General features: G+C 43.5%; 2 protein-coding genes and 1 pseudogene across 7 annotated transcripts in view; 1 reads left to right on the top strand and 2 right to left on the bottom strand.

Annotated features, from left to right (window-relative positions):
- FANCD2 (FA complementation group D2) overlaps positions 1-11,470 on the top strand; it is a 56,879-nt gene extending 45,409 nt beyond the window's left edge. For 4 of the 6 annotated variants that reach the window (XM_060023037.1, XM_060023041.1, XM_060023038.1 and 1 more), the window contains 11 exons: positions 66-196; positions 1,564-1,657; positions 2,303-2,425; positions 3,264-3,357; positions 4,059-4,130; positions 4,842-4,880; positions 5,828-5,923; positions 6,902-6,976; positions 7,946-8,092; positions 9,488-9,583; positions 11,049-11,470. In XM_060023037.1, the coding sequence (XP_059879020.1) occupies positions 66-196; positions 1,564-1,657; positions 2,303-2,425; positions 3,264-3,357; positions 4,059-4,130; positions 4,842-4,880; positions 5,828-5,923; positions 6,902-6,976; positions 7,946-8,092; positions 9,488-9,583; positions 11,049-11,114 (1,033 nt within the window). In that variant the 3' untranslated portion in view covers positions 11,115-11,470. Of the gene's footprint in view, positions 1-65; positions 197-1,563; positions 1,658-2,302; positions 2,426-3,263; positions 3,358-4,058; positions 4,131-4,841; positions 4,881-5,827; positions 5,924-6,901; positions 6,977-7,945; positions 8,093-9,487; positions 9,584-11,048 lie in introns of those variants that run through there. The other 2 variants (XM_060023040.1, XR_009520920.1) reach the window with 2 other exon arrangements.
- Positions 11,471-12,520: 1,050 nt separating this feature from the next.
- On the bottom strand, positions 12,521-13,055 carry FANCD2OS (FANCD2 opposite strand). The gene is given in 2 exon segments (XM_060021506.1): positions 12,521-12,628; positions 12,630-13,055. Coding segments are annotated over 2 exon segments (534 nt in total).
- Positions 13,056-13,590: 535 nt separating this feature from the next.
- On the bottom strand, positions 13,591-14,730 carry LOC132431741 (non-histone chromosomal protein HMG-14 pseudogene; annotated as a pseudogene).
- Positions 14,731-16,543: the final 1,813 nt, after the last annotated feature.

A 16,543-nucleotide genomic window follows, 5' to 3' on the forward strand; every position in this document is an offset into this window, starting at 1 on the left:
TGGATTTAGACATATCTGTAATACTTGTGGTGTTGTTTTTTATTTTTTTTCTTGTCTCCTTACAGCCAGAGCTTCCATTACTTGCAGAATTTCCATCTCAGCATTCCCAGTTTCCAGTGTGCTCTTTATCTCATCAGACTTTTGATGGTCATTTTGGAGAAATCTACAGCTCCTACTCAGAACAAAGGAAAAATTGGTGATGGGCCATATCCTCTTTTTTCTTTCATGAATAGACTTGTAAACTTAGGGCTTCCTAGGACCTTGTAAATTTTATAAACAAATCTGTCCATAACTCTGGATGTGCTCTCTTGCTATACCAAGAAGGACATTTTTCCAGAAGGAGCTATGTCTGATGTCTGCTGACATTGACTGGACTGAGTGTGGTTAGTTCAGTTGGCTAGATTTTGTTTGGCTTTTGTTTGTGTCCTTCTTTTTTTTTTTTTCCCCCTTAAGTATCTGAGACATTTGACTGAAAGACATAAACCGTGAAGTTAATAAAATGGGAGAGAGAGGAGAAATCAGAATTAAGTGTAAAGAAAGGTTTGGCCCCATCCCTGATCTTTTTCTTTCTTTCTTTCCTTCTTTTATTTTTTTTTATTTATTTTTTTTTTTTTGCGGCACACGGGCCTCTCACTGTTGTGGCCTCTCCCGTTGCGGAGCACAGGCTCCGGACGCGCAGGCTCAGCGGCCATGGCTCACGGGCCCACCTGCTCCGCGGCATGTGGGATCTTCCCGGACCGGGGCACGAACCCATGTCCCCTGCATTGGCAGGCAGACTCTCAACCACTGCGCCACCAGGGAAGCCCCCTTCTTTTATTTTTTTAAAATTTTTATTTATTTATTTTTGGCTGCGTCGGGTCTTAGTTGTGGCACGCAGGATCTTTCGTTGCAGCGCACGGGCTTCTCTCTAGTTGTGGCGCGAGGGCTTTTCTCTAGTTGTGGTGTGCGGGCTTAGTTGCCCCGTGGCATGTGGGATCTTAGTTCCCCGACCAGGGATCGAACCGGCGTCCTCTGCATTGCAAGACGGATTCTTAATCGCTGGACCACCAGGGAAGTCCCCCTGATCTTTTTCTTTAACTATCTTTTGACATAGCTCTTGGAATGCATCTCACTGATACAACTTAATTGGCAGCACAGACAGAAAGCAAGGAGAACATGCAAAACAAACCTTTATTATTCCCTGTTGTTTAAAAAGGGAGGGTTTGGTATGAATCTAGGAAGCAGCCACTGCTTGTTGGCCTGCCAAGGAGGAGCTGAGATGGACTTCCCACTGCCCAGCAGCATTCCTTTTCTCTGTGTGTCTGTGTGGTTCACGTTTGTGTCAAGACAGGGTAAGAGGGTGCGACATGTTGAGTCTTAGAGAAATGGGTTTATTTCTGGTAGAAGAACCAGTAGAGCAGGAATTCATGACAGCTTTTTTTCAAATTGTCTGTTAGCCCAGGAACGTCATAGTAAATATAAAGGAATAATCCCTTTGGTCAGTAATCATCCCCAAAAGCCTGCAAAACAAGAGTGAAGTTCATTTTCCATGAATGAGATATCTTTGCCTTGTTTCTCCAACAGCTTCCCTGGCCAGACAGTTCCTTTTCCGGGTGTGGCCAAGTGGGGAGAAAGAGAAGAGCGGCATTCCTAATGACCAGCTCCAGGCTTTGCTTAGGTGAGAGGCTCAGTTTCTGTCCACAAGCCAAATAGCCTTCCATTTTGCCACTGTTCAGATCCCTTGTCTGGTCAAAAACTGAGAAATTACCTTGGTTAGGGGTAACTTGGAAGCAGTGAAGTAGGTTTGAAATTAACATAATTTGGAATATGTGGATTGTCAGATCTTCTTGTTCTGTTTTATACTGTCAGCTAGTTCTTTATTAAATCAAATCATAGAGGAAGTGGGGGAGTCTGCTGTTGTATCCTGCCTTGTTAACCAGTGAGTCAGATATTTATTATTGCCTACCATATCCAAGACACAGCCATCACTTTCAAGGTGTCTAACTGTATTTCCAACTGAGACATCATTTCCTTTACCTCCTGACAAGTATTTGGAATCCTTATTAAAAATAAGTATTGGGAGTTCCCTGGCGGTCCAGTGGTTAAGACTTGGCGCTTTCACTGCTATGGCCCCAGGTTCAGTCCCTGGTTGGGGAACTAAGATCCCACAAGCCACGTGGTGCAGCCAAAAAATAAAAAAAAATAAAGTAAAATAAATGCTAATAGTTGTTTTAAAGCTTAGTACCTGGTAATGTCTCAAGAAAGAAATCTTGATTTAGGAATTCTGTAACATGCATTCATACTCCTATGGCTGTCAATGCAGCATCTACCTGGAGCACACAGACAGTGTTCTGAAGGCCATAGAGGAGATCGCTGGTGTTGGTGTCCCGGAGCTGATCAGCTCTCCTAAAGAGGCATCTTCCTCCACATTCCCTACACTGACCAGGTAAGGGAGTACTCTCCTCTTGTTCTCTCTCTAAGTTAGAATCACACTGTCTAATGTATGTAGTTTCCAAATAACTACCTTACTCTTCATCTAGTTCTGATACAGAGGGTAGGTACAATCATTCATTCAACACACACAGTGTCTACTGTGCATTCTCTCCAAGCAGCTCTTAGCCAGCCCATGTGAAAGGACCTTACTGAGGAATGAATTTTCAGTAGTTACAGTCTTCAGCGGCATTGGATATTTAATCACCAGACTTCTATCAGTGCTTTCATCCTTTAAATGTGAAATTACTTTTCCAGTATTTTAGCCATCTTTAGAAGGATACAGTGATTGTTGTATCTAACCATATATGTCTCACTTAATGGGTTTTGTGTCTCATAATATCAGTGGTTATCTGACACTCGTATGGTCTTCACAGTTTATAACACACTCTTACATCGTTTATCTCACTTGATCCTTTTGATGAATCTGTGAGGTAGGTATCATTACCCCTGTTTCACTGATGAGAAAAATGAGTGTTAGGGGGCTTGCTCAGTTGATACAGGCAATAAAGTAAATATGGAACTAGGAACTTAAACTCAGATCTTCTCACCACTACTTTCCTGCTGTTTACCACTACACTCACCCTTCATGAACTTAATCCTCTGATTTTACAGGTCATCTTCTCGGCTCATTTCTAAATCCTTCCCACTCTCACGTCCTCTTAGGGTGGACCCTAGTGAAAGGACATTCAGAGAGGTGGGGAGGGAAATAACTTTTGGTTCCCTGGCTTCTTCCCAGGACTTTGTTTCTGAGCAGTGCATCATTGTGTGGGCATCATCCTTTTCTCTTCTAGGCACACGTTTGTCATTTTCTTCCATGTGATGATGGCTGAACTAGAGAAGACAGTGAAAGGTCTTCAGGCTGGAACAGCAGCAGACTCGGAGCAGGTAAGTCAGATATTCCCACCCCAAGAAGTAGACTCTGGATTACTTGGAAGCTGCTGATTCTTCTACGCCTTGGGTCCAGAATTTTCTCCTAAGCTATTTCCTTCGAGTTACTAAGATCCAGGATTTTTTTTTCAAAGAGCTTCTGGTTTAATTTCCTTTCCCTCTGGTTGGAAGTGAGGATTGGGCTCTGTTTTCCCTGGCTACTTCCCAGGGGACTTGGGACTCCATAGACCTAGTCTGGAAAAAAATATCTTTGGTTGCAGCCTCATATACCGGGCTGCAACTTGTGATCTGGCATGAGGTGAGCAAGCCTGTTTGAGATGCTGTGGTAGCCTGGGCCTTGGTAGCCTGCTAACCAGAACCGAGCTAGCCTGCTGGGAGATAGGGCTTGCCTAGGGAATCAGAGAAGCCACAGGGAGCTGATGGCCCAGAGGTATGTTGCAGAGGCTTTTTCCTACTTGGAAATTATTGAAGAGAGGTCCTCTTATTAGAAAGTCTCTATAAGATACCCTAATGTTACCATATACATGCAGGCCTCAGAACCATCTTGTGGGTGCACTGGTTGCCACATCTCTGTAGGAGGATAATTGGCTTAAATCTCTGTATAACTGTGTAGTTCAAGAACCATATATTAGTAGGAGTACAGTAAGAGAAGTATTTGGCTGTGATTCAGAGGTGTGTGTATATTTGGCTGCCTCTAGATTCATGAAGAGAAGCTCCTCTACTGGAACATGGCTGTTCGAGACTTCAGTATCCTCATCAACCTGATAAAGGTGAGCATGGAAGCTCCTTATCTCATCTCACTGGCTAATTGCAGGAACCACCAAGGGGCCTGGCTTCCAAACTGGACTCTCCCCAGCCTCCCTTGGGGATCTGCTTCCCACATCTTCTTCCCTATGCCCCACCCACCCTGGATAACCCCTTCCCCTCTTCCTGAGCAGTGTCTTTTCCTTCTCTGCCTTCCTCCTTCCCATCTGTGCCACAGCACTTACTATTTAATGGGTCCTTCCCCGTGTCATCGCCACCACCACCCCGCCGTGGGTCTGAGCACATTCCCCACTGTGTCCCTCTTCCCACCTGAGTGCCTTCTTTATCCCTCACACATACTCTGTGCTCTCCCCCACTCCATGATTTTGCTCAGACTGTTTCTCCAGCTTAGAATGTTGCTCTCTCTCCTTTCTGCCTCATCTACTCTTTCTTCAGGCTTCAGATCAAGGTTTGGGGCCTCTGCAATGCCATCTTCTTAACATTCCCAGTTGGAATCAATTCCTTGTTCCTCTCAGCTCCCCTCTTCCTTTTCTTGAACTTCAGTTACAGGGATTCCTTCGTTCTGCTTTGTAATTGACTTGTTGACATATTGGCCTGCCTTCTTCATTTTAGACGTCTCTGCAACACTCAGAGCTGTGCTTTTCATGGTGGGGAGGAGGCTGGGGTGCTCAGAGGAGCAGCCTTCAGCTTTGGTTTCTTGTCCTTCATCTCTATAGGTGTTTGACAGCCGTCCTGTTCTGCATGTATGTTTGAAGGTGAGACCGGCCCTCTTTAGTGTTTATCCTTCCTGTGAGTTAACTGAGTGGAATTGCTTAATACCTTGACCAAAAGCCAGTCTCCAGAATCTGTGCTATCAGGTAGTCTAGAAAAGACCATGGATATGTTTTCCCATACTAGTTGGATGACAAGAGAAACCAATTTTACTATGAGTTTGAAAACTTAGTCTTAGAAATAGGATTAGTGGCTTCAGGAGCAGTAGTCACTCCCTGCCATTCCTTCCCAGGCAATAGAAAGGAAGGAGGAGTGGGTGATTGCTCTTTTTAAAGCCCATGTATGGCCTTATCAATGTGGGAGCTGGTGTTCTGGTATCTGCTGAACTCCTCTGCCGGGGGATATCCCAGATTAGCCATAGATTTGATGGTAAACCCATCAAATCTTTGATAGCTTAAGAGCTAAAGAACACTATAGGGAGAATGCTTCTAGGCCCACTCTTGACAGTTCCTTCTTGTGGATGGTGCCCCATTCTCATTATCTCCTGGCTTCTCTCTTCCTCTTTACTCACTCCACCCTGGTGCCATTATGGGAGATGGGTGAGAAGGGGGAGTCATTTACCTGATTGGTAAATTGGGCAAGTGGTCATGTGCTTTCTCAGCTCTACGCAGTTCTTTCCTCTTGAGAGTAAGGTGTCCTCAGGGAGCTGGGGTTCCCCTCTGTTCCTCTGTGCCCTCATTCTCAAGCTGAGCAACACCCCTGTGCATTGACTGTGTCTGGGGTAGGTAAGTCTGCCTAATTCTGGGGCTTAGTTAGCAGGCCCATTTAGCTTTTGCATTAAGCTACATTCTCCAAATTAACCTTTTGGACCCTTTCCAATTTATTTTTTATATATAAAAATAAGAAAATAAACCCCCTGGTCTGGGAAATGTTATGCTGCCTGAGGCAGGGGCCTTTCAGGTAAAAGACCTCAGCTAGAGGTCATCACCAGTGTGTCTCTTCTCTTCTTCAGTACGGGCGTCTCTTTGTGGAAGCATTTCTGAAGCAGTGTATGCCTCTCCTAGACTTCAGTTTTAGAAAACATCGGGTAAGAACTGAGAACAGAGAGCAAAAATATGCCCTGTACAGTTGTTCAGAAGATATGTCCACGGCGATTCCTGGGCTGGCATGGGGGTGGTCCCCTTGCCCAGGTTCTGGGCCACAGATCTGCTTAGGTACTTCTGGTCACTTCACCTATCCCCAGAGATGCCCATGTAGGACTGAATGTTCCATAGTACGTCCGCCTTCCTACTTCTCCTACAGACTTGAGGATGGTTGTTCTTTTTAGCTTGATTTTATTGTGCTACTGCAGTCCCAGGACCTCACATATTAGTGTGTCATTTGCTTATTCCTGTGTGCTTCTCTAAGTCTGGTCTTGGGAATTTAAAAACAAAACAAACGAACGAAAAAAACCTCATTTGTGTCTTAAACTCTTGTTATAACGGAGTCTTGAGAGTTTTTTACCCAAGTGGGATCCAAGACTAGAGTAGTGAAATAAGAATAGAAACAGGGGCTCCCCTGGCAGTCCAGTGGTGAAGACTTCACGCTTCCACTGTAGGGGGTGCGGGTTCCATCCCTGGTCGGGGAACTAAGGTCCCGCGTGCCCCACAGTGCAGCCAAAAATTTTAATTTAAAAATAAAAAGAACAGAAACAGAGATGATTACTTCTTACACATACTTAGCAAGTTGAACTTTGCAAAACACTCTCACAATATTTGGTTGGTCCCTCATAACTCAGAAAGATAAAGGGGAGGATAGCCAGTGATCACTCCTCCTCCTATTTGAGGGCCAAATTAAGATAATTGTCTAGCATAATCTTGAAAAATTGTGAATCACTATGTTGTACACCTGAAACATATTGTAAATCAACTATACCTCAATTTTAAAAAAAGAAGAGATGATTATCCATATACAGCTGGAACCCGCAGGCTTGATCCTCTTTGGAACCCTTGGTTGCAAGAATATCTTGCATATAAAGTGAAATGAGAACGTTTCATATGGCACTTACAAATGTTGTTGGTTATAGGAAGATGTTCTGAGTTTACTGGAAACCTTCCAGTTGAATACAAGGCTGCTTCATCACCTGTGTGGGCATTCCAAGGTAAGATGGAAAGCAGGTCACACCACCAACCCACCTGTTGGTTTAATCTGTGGTTGTGATTTTGGAGATCCGTGGGCTCCAGTGCCTTCTTCCTTTTTTACCCCTCTTGAGCCTTTATTTCTGGGACTATGTCTGTCCAAAGGCAGTTTATTCAGAGTGGTCAAATCCTCAGTTGCTGGCAGAGATTGGGTAATCATCTAGAGGGGAATTTCTGCATCTGAAATTTGACTCAAACTCCATAGCTCTGTTTCCTCCAGGAGCGCTTCTTTGGTGAGAGAATGTTGGTGAATGTGTAACTGCTACAAAGTACTCTGGGCAGGAGGAATATTATGTAAGTGATGACTCTGCTGGAGACAAGAGGTAGTTCTAAAAGCAGCTGTTTTTAGAGCTTTTCAGCTGTACTACTTACTTGTTAAGGAACACATCTGTCTCTTGTGAGAACATTTTAGCATTAAAGGACTTTTCCACTTGAAGCCTGGAGTTGAGCCAGTCATTTTTTGTGTGAAGGAACACAGAACCATGGAGTGCTGCAGTCACTGGCAAGCCCAGTTCCTGTTGTTCATTTCCTCCCCTGGTTCTAACTTTTTAAGGTGCTGAACAGTGGAATTTTATAAGGACTCCCTCAGCTAAACAGGGATACTCTCTGTTGTTTAATATCAGTAGAATATACATTCAAGAATATTTTACGTAAATTCATTGATAATTGATCAATAAGAGGTTATGAAGAGGAACCGTGAAGTGTTGGTGGTATGTCTTCTAGGCTCTTTTAGCTTGAAGGACAGCTGCCATTCTCTTCGGAATACTCTGCCGGACTACTGCTCTTTGATGGAACATGTCTCTGGCCTGTACTGGCAGGGCATATGGTCTTGTTCAGTGTTCAAGGTGTCAGGAATTCAAGAGTTTCTGTATAGGAAATGTGAAAGCATGATGATAAACCCAGATGAGTTGGATGCATTTGTTTCCATTCAGATTCACCAGGACACGAAACTCACCAAGCATGTGCCTTTGCTCAAAAAGACCCTGGAGCTGTTAGTTTGCAGAGTGAAAGCCATGCTCATCCTCAACAATTGCCGAGAGGCTTTTTGGCTGGGCAATCTCAAAAACCGGGACTTGCAGGTAAGCCTGGGAGCCCGCCAGTAGCAATCTCCTACTTCCTTTCTTTGTGAGAGCATTGGAAAGTATCTAAGGAAGGTCACCTAAGCCCCACTCTCTCAATACTCAAAACTGCTTTTCTCAAATCTGTGACTGTTTAGCTCTTAACGTTAGGGTACATTGCCTTTGGGCCCTGGTTGCAGGTTGCACTCCTCATCCCAGGCAGCGAAGGCACCAAAACATACCATTGATATCAACAAGGCCTCAGACATAGAGGAGCAGATCAGGAAAACCTCCTTCCATAGCTAGAGGGATACCTTTAAGCCCTAATGTGGGTAGATTTAGAATATTTTTGTATATAAAACTTTGTTTGTTTAGTTATTTTGGGTTTTTTCCCCTAAAACCAGTCTGTCTTGTTCCTGAAATTATTCTCTGGCTAATTTTAACAAATGAGCATTTCTTAGTTCTTTCAATTGTCTGACTGACTGGCTGAAATCTTGTTTTGCTTATACTACTACTTTGGAGTTATAGCATTTTTCAAATACAGTGCAAGCCCTCCTCATTCATGCTTACAACATCTGAGTCTTAAAATCTTATATACGACAAAAAAAAAAAAAAAAAAAAAAAAATCTGGGCTTCCCTGGTGGCACAGTGGTTGAGAGTCTGCCTGCCGATGCAGGGGACACGGGTTCGTGCCCCGGTCCAGGCGGATCCCACATGCCGTGGAGCCATGGCCGCTGAGCCTGCACGTCCAGAGCCTGTGCTCCGCAGCGGGAGAGGCCACAATGGTGAGAGGCCCGCGTACCGCAAAAAAAAAAAAGAAAAGAAAAGAAAAAATCTTATGTATGAAAAGAATAGCTCCCCAGAGAATTAGCTTCCTTTCTTCACTTCAATCTCTTGCTTCCATGAGAAAATTGAAGCTCAGCAAAGTTAAGTAAACTTATCATTCAGCCATAAGTGAGTGGAGCAAGGGTTTGAGTCCAAACAGTCCTGATCCAGATTTGATGTTCTTAAACCATTTTAGTGTACCATCCTTTAGCCTCTACATGGCCATTTGTGATTGGTGTGTTGGTGTTCATGCTCACATACCTTAAGGTATTTGGGAAACTTTAGAACCATATTCAGCATTACCTGAAAGAGTCACCAATACAGTCTGGTCTTGTAAAACTAGTATGATATTAGAATACAAAGATGAACCTTTAAAACTACATATTGTATCAGAGCCACAAGCATCTTAGAAATCTTGGGTTGATTATCACTTCTCTAGATGCTGGATCACAGGTTGGTGTCCGTGTTTGACCATATTTGAATGACTGAATATCTTTCTTTGCTTTGTCTATAAACTAAGCCTTTCTCCCCTTGAGACCCCATATGTGATCATTTATAACCCACTGTTTGTCCTGGCCCATTCACATTCAGGGTGAAGAGATTATATCCCAGAATTCCCAGGAGAGCACAGCAGATGAGAGTGAGGATGATACGTCATCCCAGGTCTCCAAGAGCAAAGGAACAGAGGTATGTCTGTAAAAGGCACCAGAGTGGCATTGATGGTAGAGAGTGCAGAATTTTCCCTGCTTGATTTTATAATCAGATACTTCTATGCCCATCTCCATTCCCTCCAAAAAAGCTTCTGTGCTGATGTGAATTCTGTGGGGGCCAGAAAAAAACCCACACGATATTATAATCACTCAATATTTTAATCACAACTTGAGTATCTGGAGTTGTTTGTAGCATATGTTATAGAGTTGAAAGTTCCCTTCCATTATAGCCTCCTGAATTCATATCTGAAACCATTTTAGAGGGGAGATAAGAAGAGGTCAAAGTGTTCTCTAAGTGTTGAGAAGAATGAGTTAAACCATTTAAACATGTTGTTTGAGTATCTAAAATAGAAATGTGAAAGCTAAAGCACAGAATCAAAAGCTGCTACCACTGAGGACTAAAGTAAGAGTAGGAGTCCTTATGCTCTTTTGGGCTACTACCAATGCTTTTGAGACTTTAAAGAAAGCTAAAGAAAAATGTATATATTTATTAAAGTTTGTTACAATTCAGGTGGGTTATAGATACAGAGAAGCTGAGATTTAAGAACCCCTGCTGTGGATACAGTTTGTAATGCAATTTGAGGCTGATGCGTAAGGACTAGTTAGTATGAAAAATTCTTTTATTACATGGTCCTCTGTTTTATTTGTATAGAATATCTCCACCTTGTTCTGATAAAAAAGTTTTATGGCTTTCTTTTTTTCCCTATAAATTTATTTATTTATTTATTTTTGGCTGCGTTGGGTCTTTGTTGCTGCATGCGGGCTTTCGCTAGTTGCGGCGAGCGGGGCCTACTCTTCGTCGCGGTGCACGGGCTTCTCATTGCGGTGGCTTCTGTTTGTTGCAGAGCACGGGCTTCAGTAGTTGTGGCACGCGGGCTTAGTTGCTCCGCGGCATGTGGGATCTTCCCAGACTAGGGCTCGAACCCGTCTCCCCTGCATTGGCAGGTGGATTCTTAACCACTGCGCCACCAGGGAAGTCCCCATAAAATAGTTTTGAGGCAGACAGTATCCTATTAGTTTGGTGCTTTGTCATAAGCAAGCCTCCCAGATTAGATTTTACAAACCAGAGAGAATTTTACTCTGGATTCCTATTGGATTTTGAATTTAACAAACATTTCATTCTATATTGAATGCCCATTTTGTTCCTATGTCACACACATGCAGTGGAGCTGGAGGGCCGTGGCTTATTTACAAATCATGCATATTTGGTTGGGTTGCAGAATGGCATAAGTCAGTATCAAAATGGCTCCCTCCATCGTCTTGGCTTAGAGGCCATGATACAAGAATGGGGGAGCCTCTGATTCATTCTCAAAAGAATGGTTTAAAACCTATCACTGTTTTTAACAACGATACAATACAGTCATATATGCTGTGGGAGCAGTGTTGCAAGTCATGGCGTCGCCCGGATGACCTAAAATACTTAATTATCCTTTGCCTCTTAGGACGGTGAAGAAGATGAAGCAAGTGATGGAGAAAAGGAGCAAGAGAGTGATGATGACTCTGATTAGACCACAGAATGATACTCCCTCCCCATCTCTGCCAGCTACTTACCATTTTGTGTTCAGGGTTTCAAATCTGCTGTCTGCCTTTCTAACAGGAAGCATCCTATTTTGTCCTTAAAGAAGGGGCTTTATTGAATCAACTTAATTGTGGATTTCACAGGTTGTCTACTAACATCAAAGACCGTGGCTCAGAATTCGAATGTAGTGTTACTTACCAATTTAGGCAAACATGGCAGTGCTGTGCTAGCCTCCTGAATTCAGGGCAGTGCTGTGACTCTGAGCTTCAGGAGCTAGTTTTGAAACTCTGGATTTATTCTAGAATTTAGGCTTGTACCAGTCTTACAAATAAATTCTGTTTTAAGTTCTGCCTCAGCTACCTCATTCCTATTTTCGAATTTCCTTCATAGATGGAACTGAATTGGTGTTTGTGCAGAGAAATAATGGAGACTGGTACAACACATCAGTTCTACCAATTACAATCATATGTTCCCTATTACAAGGACCCTATTATTTGAGATGAGAAGATATTTTGTGATCTTTTTTGGAGGAGTGACGAATTTCTTTTAATGCCCAAAGAAAGTCGAATGTTTGGCTGCTTTTTAAATTTTTGGTGGTCATGTAGATATGATAAAGGAGAAAAAGGCAGCATCAAATTCATGTTAACTTTGCATATATAATTTTTATTTTATTTCCATATTATTCTGAGTTATACCTATAATCTAGTTAGAACAATGCTACAAAATTACTTATAGTTTATTAAAAATAGAACATTAGGAGTACATTTCAGCTAAAATGGAGAACTCTCATGTCTTCTGCCAGAAAGCCCAGTTTCAGTGCTGCTACCAAGTTCTTTTTTGCCAGGCTGTAAATATTAATATTTGTTATATTTGTACCCACTTTTGTACTCTCTGGTAGTATTAGGGTGTGGCTGGTTAGGTTTTTTTGTTCGTTTTATGGTGGGGGAGGTTATTTGTTTTTGTTTTTTTAAATTAATCGTTGACCCACATACAGATTTTTGACCCCTTCATCCTCATGTACATAGAAATCCATAATCTCCTTCCTTGACACTCTTTGTTTCCCCAACTCATTGTGGTCTTCAGTGTTGAAAAGAGTTCACGGTAGGCTCATTGGTTTATATGGTTTGTTTAATGGTTCTTTATTACATGTACATGTCAATGCTAGTTTGACTCTAAATGGTTGTTCAGCTTTACAATAGAAATGTTCTCCCTTGCTCTGTCACTGGCCTATTTTTGGACAGGAAGAGAGGAGGGGGGCTCCTGAATTGTCACTGTTTGACTGAAAAGCAAGATGGCTGGGGCAAACACAGTTTCCTTTACGCAGAAAGGTCTATGTAAGCTTCAGGCACATAGCAAAAGGCGTGGTGTGAGGAATGGGGATCAGATGGGGACACTTTACTTGGAGTCTTGCAAGGCAAAGGTGCACTTATTGTATGTCGCATACAGCAAGAGGATGGAGCACAGCATGTATTTGCACATGGTCACTGTCATCTGAATCTGAGGCTTCCTTAAGTCCAGTGGGCCCCTGGTGCTCCCGGCTGATGATTTTGCAAACGGCTGACTTGTCTGAAACTCTGAAGGTCCCAGTCCACTTTGGCGGCTGAGCCGTGATGACCCTGCCAAAGACAGAATCCACTCCATTGAGGCAGACAGGCTGAAGCTTCCTGACCAGCCCTTTCTTGTTGTTCGTGGTTCGGAGCTCTGACGTGTGGCAGGGCAACTTGGGACTCACCCCAGGCTCCAGGAATGGACTGTCTAGAACTAGAGAGACCTCTTGAAAGCACAGCTGCACTTCAAGATTAGAAGGGGTGTGGGGGAAACAGGGGGAAGCCCTAAAGGGGTGCTTGGAAGGTGTAGGTGTTGTATGCTGCAGCCATTGGAAGCCCTCATCCGGTGGGGTCCATGGTGACCAGAGCTGGTATCCTGCCATTGACAGTCCTAGAGGAGAGGAATCAGAACATGGAATTTTCCTAGCATGCTTTTGGCAAGGGCATGGCTGTTTAAATTCACATCTCTGTCTCATTATTGACTTTAACTTACTCTGTAGTTCTCATGAGAAGATTCCAATAGATGTTAGGATATTAGTAATTCTATAAAGGGCAGTAGAGGATAGTGACAAGTATTGAATCTGGCAACTGCTATGTGTACTTTATTAAACCTTATCACAAGCCTCTGAAGGTAGGTTTGTACCCATTTTACAGATGAGGAAATAGATGTGTCCGAAATGGAGTGTCCCTGTTCAGCATTAGGATCTGTGCTGTGTTGATAACTGCTGAAGTCAGAATCTATGCCTCTCAGGTGGCAGAAGCTGCTGGCATTTCATGATGAGACATTATTTGTGGATGGATGCTCAGAAAGGTGTGTCTTGCCAAATATTTGTGACTCTAAATCCCATGTATTTATACCGTTGGTTCTCAAAGTATGATTCTTTTTTTTCTTTCATAATTGAGATTTTATTGGTTGTTTTGAGGATCAGTACACAGACATTTCAACTTGTACACAATTCTCAACATACGTACCAAAAACCTAAAAAATCATGTAGTTGTGATTCTTTTCTGAACAGTTATTCCAGTGACTTTCCAGCTTAAAATTTGGGGGCAAATTTTCCTTCACAGGATATCAAGTACCAATATCTTCAAATATTGATATGCTGTTACATCGTAAGTCCCACTAATTCACAATTTAATAATCACATACACTACATACTCAAATTGTCGGTCGTTCACAGCACATTAACAGTTACTAGAAGAACTGGACTACCACAACCAAAGATGTTACAGAGTGCACAAAATTCTGCCCAGGAGAGCCAAGATCAAGGGGTGAGTGGTTTGCTTTAGGAAACAATTCTACCAAAAACAACGTGGGAAGAGAAGTAATTTAAAGTGTTTAAGACATTAAATGCACAACTGACTCCAAACTGCCATTTAGTATGCTTTGTATTATAGGATATAAAAGCTACACCCAAGAGAATCAAAGCCTCCCATATTCAATATCCCACTATTTTCTGGTTGTACCAAAAAATAAACAACCAGCAAATGATTTCACCTCTTAAAAAAAAGCATTTACACTTAAAAAATGGGATGAGGTGGGATTCCTTCCTTTTTAAAAATGTTTCTAGAGCTACTAAAAAACTTGCATTTACAAAATAGTTGATAAAAATATTCCTCTGGATTGTACAAGAAGGGAAACAGGGACCACTGATAGGACCAGGTATGTGATATTAATCAGACTTGGCTTCTTTCTCTCCTGCTTCATGAGAAGCTGGGCTCTCCTCATTTTTAGTTTCTCCATTTTCTGCAGGTAACTCTTTAGTCTCTTGGTTGGCCACTTCAGTCTGTTTTCCCTTTGCTCCCCTTTTGCCTTTTGTTTGCACTTTTTTTGTCGGAAGATTTATCCTTTCCTGCCGCCTTTTTTGGCTTCGTTTCCACTTTTGCAGGAGCCGGATTAGCTGACAACCTCACCGATCTCCTCTTGGGCTCCTCCTTCGCCGCCCCCTCGGCCGAGCTGACCTTCCTCTTGGGCATCGTGGCGGCGGGGCGGGCGGGCCGCGGCGTGCCGAGAGCCTTCGCGAAGCTGGGCTGCCTGGCCGCTGCCGCTCCTCCTGCCGCCCGAGCTGCTGGGACCCGCGGTGGGGGCCCCCTCAAAGTATGATTCAGGGACTAGAACCATGACAGTCATCTGGGAATGTGGCAGAAATGCAGATTCTTGGGCCCCACCTGAGACCTATAGAATCGGAAACTCTGGGGGGAAGGACCCTGCATTCTGCATTTAAACAAACCCTCCAGGGGAGTCTGATGTACCTTGTAGTTTGAGAACTTCTTATGCTGTTCCTTTAAGGAACTTCAGCTTTTACTATTCTTAATTATGGAGACAGTCTGCTCTTGGCCCTAAAAACCTCTTTTCTGACACAAGGGAGCAGCTCTCTCAGGGCCCTGAGCTACTTATATACCACCTCAGAGGAATTACACCAGGCTGGGAGGGAAAAGAATTCCAAAGGCCAGTCTTTTAAAGTTTATAAAAGATTTTTCTGGTTCTTCTATGTGTGTTTTGTTTTTGTTTTTTTCTTATCTATGAAAGACCCACTGGTTAAGAACTTGATTCCCGCCCCGCCCTTTGGAGATAAAGGAAAGGGCTGGGAGGATGTTGCTAATGCAAAATTTATCCAAGTAGAATTTGGACTTGCCATTTTTCTACTTTAAAATTGTCAACTACTAACATTTTTTGAGCACCTACCTATTATGTTAAGGGGCATAGCATATCCCTTTTCTTTCCAGTCAAGTGTATTTCTCTGCCTCTTCTCTAGTCTCCCTCAAAGGTAGCAGCAGATCTGATCCCATCCCATCCAGTAATTGCCCAGGAAATACTGTTAAAAGTTTGACACCTCCACCATAGTTTGTGACACGGTAAGTTTCGTTTTTTAAAGGGAATTGTTAGTGACCTTTCAAACCAGAAGACCTGCCGCTGACAGTGGTTAGTAGAAAGGAGATTTGTTGATTTCCTCCAACTGGTATGTTTCTCCTGATCTATGCAGGCCCTTATGCATACTGCTCAAATATCTGGGCTGCCTTCGGATGAGAAATTGACACCCAGGGGATAGTTATCTATTCCAAACAGGCTGTGGAAGGCTTCTGGTGCTTGATATTATGACCCTAGGAGCATACATCCAGGATCAGGGCTGCTCTGGTACACCACCAAGGCAAGGTGCAGGTGGAGGGCGTTAACGCCTCTGAGCATATGACCAAAAAAAGAAAAATCCCAGGAGCCTTTCCTCACTTGTCTCCTAAGAGGAAATAGGGCCAGAGGGAAAAGGCTTTATCAAATGTCCAGCCTAAATATTGGGCAGAACCGGGCTTCCCTGGTGGCGCAGCAGTTGAGAGTCCGCCTGCCAACGCAGGGGACACGGGTTTGTGCCCCGGTCCGGGAAGATCCCACGTGCCGCGGAGCGGCTGGGCCCGTGAGCCATGGCTGCTGAGCCTGCGTGTCCGGAGCCTGTGCTCCGCAACGGGAGAGGCCACAACAGTGAGAGGCCCGCGTAACGCAAAAAATATATATATATATTTATTTTGGCTGCACCGGGTCTTAGTTGCGGCACTTGGGATCTTCATTGCTGCATGCAGACTCTTAGTTGCGCCATGCATGTGTGATCTAGTTCCCTCACCAGGGATTGAACCCGGGCCCCCTGCATTGGGAGCGTGGAGTCCTACCCAATGGACCACCGGGGAAGTCCCCTGAGATGATTTTGAATTGCAACTTTTTTTCACCCAGTAAGTTTATTTTTATTTTCCTCTTGAATAAAAGACATACTTGTTATTTAAAAAGCAAACAAAACAGGAGTTTTTATCGCACAGTTGTGTTTTTTATTTTTTTGCGGGGGGTTGGTACGCGGGCGCCTCACTGTTGTGGCCTCTCCCGTTGCGG

Source organism: Delphinus delphis, chromosome 10 (genome assembly GCF_949987515.2).
Source record: "Delphinus delphis chromosome 10, mDelDel1.2, whole genome shotgun sequence".
Lineage (NCBI taxonomy): Eukaryota > Metazoa > Chordata > Mammalia > Artiodactyla > Delphinidae > Delphinus > Delphinus delphis.